Genomic DNA, 12,964 nt, shown 5'->3' with positions numbered 1-12,964 from the left:
GTGTGACGGGGAATCGAACCTGCGACCCTCAGATTGCGAGTCGAGCGCCCTAACCACCTGGCCATGCCGGGCCATACTGATATTATTATATTATATTATTTATAACCAACAGAAAGCCAAAGTATTAATCTATCAAATGACATATTATGTTACATTATTTTCTGTACAGAGAATTGTCTATTCTGGCTCTTATTGCACAGTTAGAAAACTAGAAAAATTATGATATGTATAGGACATTGTTTGCTTTATGCATATTATTATTCTGTGTTCTTAGGTGCATTATTTAATTAAATAAAAATTATTTAGTGTAGTAGTACCATTAGTATAAGAAAGTAGGCTTGAATTTCATCGACAGTCGACAGCAAAAAACAAAAAGACCCAGGTATTATATTTTTGTTTTTCATGTGTTTTTCAACTAATATGTAAAAATTTGAGTTTATTCAATTAGATTAGGTATGATAATGAAAAAATATAATAATAATAAAAATTCTTCAAGAGGTATGCTTGCAAGCAGCTTGTGCATTATGTAATTCGATACAGTAACGTGAACTGCATGTTCACCAAGTAATTTACAACTTGTGTGGTGGGATTATTACTTATACACGTTTCAAAGAATAATAAAACAATAAAATTAAGTACAAGTAGATGTATACTGTTATGATCTTTAAGCTATTTAGAATAAAGAATTGTAGATTCATGTTACAATCTGCAGTCATTCTAGAAAAACAAAAAGGGTATTTAGATTTATTTCAAATTTGTTTATGGTGATTATGAGGTTGATCAAATTTACCAAATGGATATAGAGTTAGGGCAGAGAAAATAACAGATAAAATATAAAGCTTTACTGAAAAAAAAAAACGTTTAACATTTATTTAGGAGATTTTAGTGATTATGCAAATGAAATTTCACAATTGTTAGTTAAAGAAAAGTATTATTAAATTCAATGTGAACATCATTTTGCACTCGCAACAAGCTCATTGCGAATGGGTTAATTTGTTTGTTTCTTGTTAAGCACAAAGCTACACAACAGGCTATCTGTGCTATGCCCACCACAAGTATCAAAACCTGGTTTCTAGCATTGTAAGTCTGCAGTCATGCTGCTGTGCCCCTGGGAGGCAAATGGATTAATAAAATACAGTACAAGACAGTCAAAAGCCATAATCTTAGCTAAAAGTTTCATTTAGATGCAAAATGTAAAAATTTTGGAATTAAAAACAATATAATTTTGACCTCTGTGAAACTGGATAAAACACATGAAACATTTCTAAAATATTGAATAAATGCCATAATGCAAAGGAATTTATAAAAGATACCTTGTTACTTTGAGCTACTTTTAGCCCTCCCTCCCATCCTCCAGTGGCTCACCAGTAAGCCTGGGAGTTTATAGTGCTAAAAATTGGGTTTCAATACCCCACAGGGGGGCAGAACACAGATAAACTATTGTGTAGCTTTTTGTTTAACAGCAAAAAACAATGAGCTACTTTTATGAGCTTTTTGAAAAAAAAAAAAAAGATTATGTAGTTACTCATATCAGGCAAAAAATAAACACCATCTATATAGTTCATATTAATCAATGTATATGTCCCAAGCAGTCAAACTGTTTCTTATCCCCTTATTTAATGTAAAAATTTTCAAACTTTCTCTACATATACTAATATAAAATGCCAGTCAATGGAATCACTAAATATTTCTCCCACAAGTTACCTACTAAAATGGGTCATTCAACTATAGTATCACATGTACTTTCTTGTAAGAAAGATTCCTGTAAAGTAGAGGACACTATATCAAAATAGACTGTGATCATTCCTCTAGTCAGTTGATGCCTCAAACACACAACCTTTTTTTATTGCAGTGAGAGTGACTACCAGCCAAGTGTGTAGCACTTGCATCTTAAAAAGAATGTCATTGATGTTTTATGTATACAATGCCATGTTTTCTCAGTCTGGAACATAGTGATGATGATTTAGGTAAAGATTATTGCAAATTAAACACACTTTTTGTCTGAAAGTTCTCCAGTAAAAGTACCCAAAAGATACCTTTGTTTTAACTTTGATTAAACAAAGGTTGTTTCACGGTGTTTGAACTTGTGTCAAATCTCTCTCTCTTCTTTGAACTCAGTGGAGGTCAGAGAATTCAGATTTTTCTTTGTAATACATTTTCTGGTAGACCTCCCATCATTTTGATAATCACTATGCCATTTCTGGTCCATAGATGTAAATATGTTTAAAACAGAAAAGTAAAAGGCAGAATACAAACAGGTATAAAATGAAAAAAACAAACAAAACAATTAAGGTTTTTGTGTATATACATCTTCACATTTGTAAAAGCAAAAAAATAAAAGGATATATTTAAGAAATAGTCACCCTGAGTATATAAAAACATTAAATATAATCATATACTCTGCAAAAAAATAAATAAATAGATGACTTTGAAACCCCATTATATAATCTGCTTTATCATCCATTTCTATGGTGAACCTAGATAAATAACAAAAATGAATACCAAATCTTATGTAAAGAACAAAATATTACTGAAAGTTTATTGCTTCCAATGATGTGAAAACATCATCACTAATAGAATTAGAGTATCAAAAAGGAGCAATTAAGCACAAAACACAATCATTCATATTATTACTCCTTTAATGCCAGAACCAGCCAACATGTATTCAAAAATAAATAGGTGACTGTACTACACAACACAATTGTATTTCTTTCTTTTTATGTTTTATTAAAGGTTATATATTCCTACCTTATAACAGATACTTACAATGAAAAATATGTAAAATTACCAAAATTTAGATGTTTTTAAGTAACTTGTTCCTGTTTTCTTTCCCAATAGAAAATGATAAAATATGGTACTTTTTTAACTGAAGCACAAGAAAATTTAATGTTGTCATAGAGGTTTTACAAAATTGAACATGCAAGTCCTATAAGTGTACTTTTCATTATTGTGTTTTTACACGAACTTAAGCTTCGAATGATATCACTCATTTACATGACAGTACCAAAGCAATAAAAGCATTCAGTATAAATTAGTTTTCACCCAGAGAATGTCTTATGCTTTATATACATATATATTGTTTATAATATAAAACAAGCCTTAAATAAAAATGCTGCAGAACAAAACAAAGTCGCCACTGCACAGACAATAATGGGGGGGTAAGAAGTTTCCTGGTTTTTGGAGGTGAATGTAGAAGTATGACCCAAATAATAGAAGAGATACACCATCTATCAGTCTTAACCTCTGTTTCAAAAACCTCACATGTGAAGAAAAATAAGAAAGAAATAGAAAAGATAAAGACATCAGATTTGAATGTTCAAGCCCACAACATCCGACATCTATATCACCTTTCCTGCCTGCAGAAAATAATAGGAAGATGACTACTCTCAAAAGAAAAGAAAGATAAAAATAAATAAAGAAAAAAAAAAGTCCTATCATTGGAGGTAGTGAGTAAGAAAATCTTACCTCATGAAGTTGGTGTTCCAGCTCCCATTATGGTAATAAAAGCTCAAATTAATAAAATAATATTGGTATCAAGAAAAAGTATACTCAAATAAAATCCCTATGGAGTTGTCTAACACCCATCCTCCACAGTAAAGTCTATTGTAACTACTAACTTTTAAATCTTCTACCTTTTGTATGAGCTTATGTATTCATGTGTGTTGATGATGTTAATACATGCATGAAAATAGTACCAAGTTTCTTGTTAAAATAAGAAAAACTTAATATCTAAAATTTGTTCACAAAATTTTAAGCATAATATATTTATTTCCTACTTCTTGATACTTATATAAATGGATAATGTTCATGTTTACAATGCATATGTATTGTTCCATATTGTTTATACAATATTTTGTTTTGATTTATCATAATGTAACATAAAGCTTTCTACATTAAAAATAAAAATGAGGGAGGATATGAAAATTCTTTAGGCATGTTTGCAATAGTTAGACTATACAAATAAATCATGATCAGATTGAAAAATCTGCATCCACTTTAATAATCCCATGCCATCATCCTCCACTTCCTGTATATTTTGTGTCAAAATTAACTGGCATCACTCATTCATATTGCACAGAACACATCTCCGTCAGCCAAATACATTTATAATATCTCCTAACGAATCCCAATCACAGTACTCAGGGTTTGTGATAGGTTCAGTACAACAAACAAACAAAAATTAAAAAATGGCAATTTATAGAACAGAAAGTTAGATACACAAACAGTTTTTCCAAGTACATCTTACTTTTCCAATTGTAAGTTTGTTTCTTAACATGATTTCACTTTGTATGCTTAGAACTAACATACCATTATCGTAAAATGAATCAAAAAGAGCAAAAGTTCAAAATAAAGAAGAAGAACAGAACTTTAACAAAAAAATTTCATAATACCTTTTACCTTAAAGTTTATTATTAAGCATGAAGCAAAGATTGAACTCAAAATCTCATTAGTTTAAGCCCTCAAGCTTTACCAATGAGCCATTAGTGGGCCCATTAAGCTAAAACCAGCAACATGGATACACTAGATTTCAGCCCAAACAATGTCAATAAAACAGAGCAGCCATCTGGCCTACTCTTATCTATTATAATATGACTTAAGTTGGATTACACCCACCAGAGTGTAATAACCATGTGAGCTCCTTTTTTAGGAAGAAATCCAAAGTCCTCTTAGGTACGAGAAATCAGCCAGTAATGACAGCCAGAGCAAGCTTTCAAGCTAGTGTGTAGATTCAAAAGAAACAACTTGGAAAGAGGAAGAATGTTATTTCAGTGAAGATTTGTTATTAAGAATATGCATAACACTAGGATTACTTCCAGAATTAAAAGAAAAAAGAGCTGTATATACAAAATGAGGATCCATATAAACTTAAAAAAACTATATATACAAGAAGAGAAACACAAGGAGCAAAAAGCAGGCCTAAAGGGTATGGAAACATAAAAGTGAAGCATAAAATCTCCCCCTCACTGGATACAAAGAGACCAACTGGGCACTGAAATGGTCTGGTTTTATGAGGGTGGATAGTAAATAGAGCCAGGATAAGATCAGACACCCAATGAGGGTAAACATATATATATAACACAAGTTTTCAGTTTCAAGTTTGAGTAAAGGAAAGGGAATAGAAACCAAATATTAATGTCTTGCCCATTTCACAGTATCATACACCAAAAGTTCCAATTACATCTGAAGCTCTATAGGCTTAGTTTAACTACAGAGAAAATTAGTGTGCTCAAAAATGGTTTGCCATTCCAAAATAACTGAAGATTTTAAGACAAAGGAAACAATATATGTTAGAGAATGCAATATAAAAACCACAGGATCAAAAGGATTACAGATAATAATGTGACTTCAGGACTTGTTCCTAGGAAGGAACCACTTGCCCTACTCTACTGAGACTAATAAAGAAATGTCCCTAATAAAAGAAGGCAGAAATAAAAATGAAATTTTTGAGTTCCATACCTATTTCTGGAGGCATGGGTAAACACTATTTAGGTAACAAAATTGTCCTAACTAATTTAAGGCAAGAGTGGAGTGTAAGGCCTAAAGAATTATACTCAAACCAGAAAAATGACTACAGCTCAAAATTTATGTTCAAATTGTATGTATTAATCTAATTTAAACTGGATTAACAAACTTATAGGCTATCAATAGGTCCTGACAAAACTGTAATATGGAAATATTGAGCTAATAAAGATACACACTATTAATGGAAATAAATGTCTACTAATAAACTCCAGTTTGCATTAAACAAAATTACGTATAACAGAAATACAAGTTCGTAGAATGCCAAAGCATGTCTCATGACACATTAAAAAAAAACATCAATAGGATTTCATATATCCAATACAAACTAAAAAAGAATTAAGCCCAAATATACAAGTTGAAGTTAAAATTCTTCAGAAAAAAAAAGTGTAATTAAGCAAGTAATTAGCTGAATTGTTTGAACTCAAGTATGGCTAGTTAGTGTGACATATGATTGAACAGCAGATGAATGGGTAGTCTGACAGCTAAAATAAGAATATGTAAAGTATCACAAGTATAGACAAAATGGAGATTATTTAAGAAATATGGCTTTCATATAGTGAGATATCTTTCATCAATATTATGTTTTTGTTTTGCTAGGAGTTCATAGGTGAAAGAAATTGTCTAATGTTCTTGTTTATTTCATAAACACTGATAAAATATTTCTAAACATCAGATGAAATTAGTAGTAGATATACTTCACATGATTTAATACAAATGTTTTTTGTTTGCTTAATAACATCATCCTCCTATTTAAATCTTAAACTCTCAAACGACACTAAGCTCATATAAAAATATAAATACAAGGTTGATGAAAAAAACAAAGACAATTGTATGTTTCACAAAACATATAATGTACTATTGTCTTTGTTTCTTCCCTCAATTCTGTAATTATGTAGTTTCACCTAGTACCAATGGTTTCTAGCATCAGTTATATTAAAAATATAAAGATCTTCATCCAGCAATTGTGAACCTCACCTTTGATGTTTTTGGTATGTCCTCTAGTGAAACTACCTCTCATGACAGGCAAGTTCAGAGCCACAAAATGCTCATGGGAGCATATGATATCCAAAAATTCAAACTTCAGCTCTTGCAGACTCTGTTATTAATAATAAGAACATTGTCAAATATATATTACTTATATATATTTTAAATCAAAGTCTTTTGCCCATGCTTAAAAATAATTTTCATTCTAATTATTATCTTATCATTAAAGAAACAATAATATCATCATCTCATGTTATCCAAAGTCAGATGGTTATGAAGTGTAAAAATATTTCCAAAATATAAATAGCAAATGAGAAAACTATTTTGGTTATTTCCCTTTTCTAGTTTACAAGTTATGCAATTAAGTAACTCAGGAGAACATATTCAGAAAGAAAAAAATTATTTTACCATCCAACTATTCTATCGTACGTTTAATCAAATACAAGTATGTAAAGTAAAATTAATGGCCTGCTTCATCTCCATATCAATAAAAGACAAAAAAATATGTAAACCATGTGTCAATAAACATAGCTCTAATAAATTTTAATTGAGGAATTGATGAAATACAATACACAGAGATTGAATACGTTATATTATAACAATTTTGAATATATAAATCAGCAAGTCAAGTGAAAATCATAACCAACATAAAGTCATGGTGGAATGTAATGTATAAGAACTACATTTTGACATTGTTTGGAATTTGTAAGTAGTATGATGCCACCGAAGACTGATTTCTTTAAGAAAGGTTATGTAAAAGCTCTCTCCAACACAAAATATTTATACACTAAGATAATAAAGATGTGTCCAGATCAAGGACTTAGAATTTGCAAGATAGAATTGGGAAACAGAGAAATATTTATCAACTAGGGGTGCAGGACCATACAGCAATAGACTTTCAACAAGTTATACCCTAGCTATGGTAAGCAAAGTGCACTGCCTCTTAACAGTTGAGATCCCAAAAAACACAACAGTCCACTGCAAAAATAGTTCACATGCCCATGGCAACAGTATGCATCATAATTAAGAAGGACCTATATCTGGAAATAAGACCAATGGGGAACAGGTTCACCAATATGAGGCTTCCAATCATACATATCATTCAGTGATTGCATACCTCAAGAAGCTGGTGAATGAAACAGGTCTTATTCATTCTATTTTATATCAAAGATATATATGTTAAGTTGCCAGATGCAGTGCCTCTGGATTTCTGTGTGATTGGTCTGTTGAAATGATGGCTGAAAAACAGTTGTCCTTGGACATGAGATGGATTGTGGAAAACATGAAGGGAGGAGTGGTAAACTTTAGGCATGACAGCTTTTGCAATGGAAAACTATGTTGCAGGAATATTATCAAGATGCATGGTTGTCAGATAGAGCATGACCTTACAAGGTGAGGGTTGGACTGTAACAATATGATAAGTCTAGAGAATTATTTTATTATAACATATTCAACCTCTGAATTATATAATTTCTTTTATGTCACAAACTAGATAATGTGAGATGATTTATAACATTAAAGTAATGACTCAATGATTTTACCAATTTGGATATTTTTTTTTTTGAACAAACACTATTTTCTTAAAAATCTAGGTGTTATGCTCAACTTAGATTATACAAGTTATTAAAATATGACTTTAGTATATAATCTACCAGTTTAATATATTTATAATGAATAATTTTCAAATACCAATGATAATTTACATAAATGCACATTAGGGTTCTTTTGCATATCTCTTTCATTCCTTTAGCAAAAACACTTCAAACAGTCTGGCTTTGGGTTTATTAGATCAAAGAAGAATTTGCCACGGAAGCTAAGCACTTTAAAACCCACTTGTGATATATTAAGAAGAAGACTTGACCATCTTTCATGAGAAAAAATAAAGAAATTATAGAATAAATGACAAAGAAATGGCAGATAGTCTTTCTTATATTTCTGGAAAAACTTCTTATATGCACTTTTTTTAGGATCTAGAGAAAACAAAAACAATAAATATTCTCTTCACTTATAATGTGAGTAAGTAATTATGGCAAAAAAATCATTCATGAGAAAATGCCATTATTTATTTTTCATCTTGTAAACTATCTTTTAGCTGCATCTTTCAGCACCCTTCAGTATCAATCAAATATTAAAGGTTTGAAATGTAATTAACTATTAGGATAAAGAATGTGATATGTGTGATACAAAAGTACATGAAAAACAGACACTGATATACAATGTTAACCCTTTCACATGTCACATCCACTTACAGTTACATTCAAAATTTCATGAAACTACTTCATTACCAATGTACACAAATAAATTGACATTAAAAATAGTCAATTAAGCCAAATTTTAATATAAGTTTTACATTCTTAATTTTATAAGGAAATATTTAAAAAAAATCCATAATCTACCCTAGTAGGAGAATTGTGACATTTGTTCCTTCTTGTCTAATTTATTTACCACCCCTCTCTGATGTACAGAATTTAGCATAAATCTCTCATTATAATATAGATGTTACTAAAGCAGTGTAATTTTTATAGCCTTCAATCTATATTTGTTTATGGCGTCATCAACTACAAAATCAGACCTACTTGCCACACTCCCCTGTTACATCCTCTTTTTCACAAATTGCCAATAATTCTCTCTAATGTTTTATACTATATTATTTATGACCAACAGAAATTTTTTGTGTATTAAAGATTTATAATGCATACTGAAAGTATGACATATTTTATGAAGATGCACAAATCATCTTGAAAGTTATAGCATGAAAATTCTGATGATTACTTTGTGATTATTAAGTCAGTCACATCGACCAGACCCATATGGAAAGAGTTAAACATTAACTACACATTAAACAATATTCTGAAATCAAACTTCAACAATTCATATTCAATATAAATATTAAAAGTTATAACCTAATATGCACAAAAATAATAGCTAAAAACAAAAAAAAGACACAAAGTTATGCACTTTAAATCTGCTTACAACAAATCACTATCATTTACTACCTAATAGCTGTATATCATACAAATACTCAATCAGTGAGCACAACTATGCAAAGTGGCCTCTAAGTGTCCACATGACATGAAAGATTTCAACACAATATTTATGAATACAAAAATAGCTCATATAACACCAATACTCTTTTCAACAAAAGTTCCATTTTATTGCCACTTCTTGAACATACTTCAAGAAATAATCCTACAAATATTTATGCCCATATAAGGGTACATTTGTTTAGCTGCCATTTAAAATACTGAAAAAATCTAAAAAAAAAAGAGGAAAGTATCAATTGCATTTTAAATAAAGTTTAATACTTTGGAATTATATAAAATGATCAAATTATATTTAAATAATAGTTACCCTTGCATCGCCTGGATTGAACTTGTCCAAGTAGAAATTGATCAGCTTGAAAACAAACCCTCTGTCCATGAAATTTAAACATTTCTACAAACAAATGAAAATATAACACATTAAAAGTTAAGTATAAGTTATTTACAAGAAACAACAGTTAATGAGTATAGGAACTTATATATATATATATATATATTAAAAACGTTTTATTAACAGTACCATAACATACCATCTTAGTAACAAAACATTAAACAGGAAACTGTACTTACCCTAAAATATACCTTACATAAGTGATATCTTAATGTTTATGTAAAACTAATTTTGTACATAATCATCTAAGCCTCAAAGTATTAAATTATATATGATATTTATGTCTAAAATATATATATAATTTTTTCAACTAATCTTATGTTTTATAAACTTTAAACTAAACAAATAAAGAACCCTAGACCAGAAATAACTCAGTATTTTAAAGAATGAATATAAGAATTTAAAAAAATGTATAATCACTTGAATCCACAAAACAAATTAAAAATTTCTGCATGTGTATATAGTAATTTCTAGAACTGTAGTATTAAGATATCTAGTTACTGTACTCATAATTTCATGCAAAAACCTTCTCAAATCCCACTAAAGCTTCCCAAATAGCAATAGAGTTTAAACTATAAAAGGCTGGTGTGATGACATAACACAATTTATGATTGACCAAACTAAACAATTGTAACAATACACTTATTCTGAGATATTCTTAATACAAGCTTATTCTCTGATGCATTAGAGCTAATAAGTCTAAATTTATACTTTAAATATTATCACTCTGTATGAGATACAAATGTACATGCATAAGTTTCAGATTTTTAATGATATAATACTGTACCTTAAGGAATTGGGCCAAGCTTTGATTGACATGCCTTGTTTCATCAGGAAGATCTTTGAATTTCTGAAGTATATTAGGCATGAGAACTTGGAGAAGCCCTTGAATTCGGTATTGATAATCAGATGGAAATCTTTCATGGCGGTGCATCTGTAAAAGTTGTGCATTTTTAACCAGTTGTAAAATTACCAATATCTTAGTTCCATCAAAGCCTGATCTACCCTGAAATGATTATGAATAACATCTTGAATTTTTGGGAATGTTCTTCCAAACTAACATGATTAAGCTCAATTAAACCCAATTTCTTCATCAACATGGTCATTCTTACAAAAAGCTGCATTAATATTGACCATAGTAAGTATAAATTAAACTTAGGAAACTGGTAAAGATTAAATGTTATGAAAAATTGTTCCATTTCAACTTCATATATTATAGTATTTGAGTGATACATAAATATTTTCAAGTTTTTTTATGTTTACTACATGCCTTAATTAATAATATTAATTTACAAATAGCTGTTGGTTTTGAAATAAAGTAAAATACAATATTTAAACAAATCCTTAAAGTTTCAATCAGATGCAACTTATATGCTGTTAGAATAGCAAATTTATCATATTAACCTCCTTCATTCATAGTTATTAAATTGTTTTTATTCTGAGTGTAGAAAGATTTCTTTTGAAAACTGAATCAGCTGAGATGATTACATGCAAAAATGATTCTAGCTCATATTTAACATACCTCCAGAAAAACTAAAAAAAAAAAAAAACAAGCTACTTTTTTAACTATAGAAAAGATTTTATACCAAAACAACCATTTCAAATTGAAATATACAGAATCATGTACTTGATGGATCTCAGGCTAATTTTAGTAACAATTAATTTTACTACAGTTGAATATACTTAAATGATTTTCTGAATTTTCAGATGAAATACAATGATGCAAGTTCAATATAAAATTCAAGCTTCTCAGTTGCCATATACATATATATAAGCAGTATTTGTTAAACTATAAAGTTATCCTTTTCAACTAAAGCAACACATTTACTGATAATTCACTTATGGTAAAAAAAAATGCATACAATTTATAAAAAGAAGTACCTAAAAATTTGACAAATTATAAATTTTTGAATTTTTTTGTCATGTTATAGTAATAATATAAGCATACAAAAAACTCCAAAAAAATTAAGACAATTTAAAATAAATTGTTCATTATTAGTCTATCCAGATTACATTACTCAACATTTTATTTTTCATGAGATATAGATATTTTTTCATTTGTTTCATACCTTCAAAGTTACTGTGGATTTATCATTTTTTACTAAGACACAGTGTGTTTTATTTTAATGATCTCTTTTATTAACTTATACTTTGTTCAAATGGCCCAAGGAACCGTCTTTATGTTTTAGCTAAGCAATACTTTTAACATTATTTATATTGAGAAAATGCTACACTAAACAGTAATGAATCATAAATGAATACCAATAAGGTCAGAAATCTTAAAATTATCAGGCCTATTTATTACATTTTATATTATTATTCAGCAAAAGAGAGGTTTGTAACATTGCATGTTTCTCCTCATTTTGCTCAAGAGATTAAACACTACTCATTTAACTTTTTAAATCACTGTACATATGCAGCCATTTATAAATTCTTGGGTTACAGTAAAATACTACAGGGTATCACTAAGTTGAAGTTTCTTATTTAAACTTATGAATAACATATCACTTCTTTCACTTCATTTTCTACAAAAACAGGTTATAACATGTGATACTTAGCATTTACAGGCATTGTTATATGTTTTATTCTAGGTCAAATTTATTTCTTCTATGTCCTTTTTTTCTGTCAGGAATGTGTGATTATATTCACTATTCAATACAAGAACACCTAAAAGAAAGTATATAACATGGCTAACTGAAATTATAAACTCACAAAAAATTGTGTTTCAAAGAAACTAACACTTCATCAGCTCATCATATAATTTACATGCATGTTATGTTTTAATTCCTTCTGTAAAAGTTCAGTAACATTTCAGGTTTTTCCTTATGAAATTAATTTCAATAATTATAATCCAAATCAAACTGATATCACAGTACAATTTTGTATATTTAGATAGTACAGTCTGACTTTCAGTAAATCAAGATGGAAACCCATTATGTAACATAACAAAATGTTTCTAACAGTTTTTTTGCTATCAGAAGTGTAGAAATATTATCAAAATGTACATTGCTTTATATATTTTTAT

The 12,964-nt window shown here is 29.1% G+C and overlaps 1 protein-coding gene across 1 annotated transcript in view; it reads right to left on the bottom strand.

The window, feature by feature from the left end:
• The window catches only part of LOC106458887 (dedicator of cytokinesis protein 11-like), a 168,422-nt gene that overhangs the window by 52,660 nt on the left and 102,798 nt on the right, over positions 1-12,964 (bottom strand). The window contains 3 exon segments of the mRNA XM_022385244.1: positions 6,499-6,619; positions 9,859-9,942; positions 10,727-10,873. Of these exon segments, the coding sequence (XP_022240952.1) occupies positions 6,499-6,619; positions 9,859-9,942; positions 10,727-10,873 (352 nt within the window).

Source organism: Limulus polyphemus, unplaced genomic scaffold (assembly GCF_000517525.1).
Source record: "Limulus polyphemus unplaced genomic scaffold, Limulus_polyphemus-2.1.2 Scaffold528, whole genome shotgun sequence".
Taxonomy (NCBI): Eukaryota; Metazoa; Arthropoda; class Merostomata; order Xiphosura; family Limulidae; genus Limulus; species Limulus polyphemus.
Note: the sequence above shows the minus strand (reverse complement) of the source record. Positions and strands in the feature narration are given on the sequence as shown.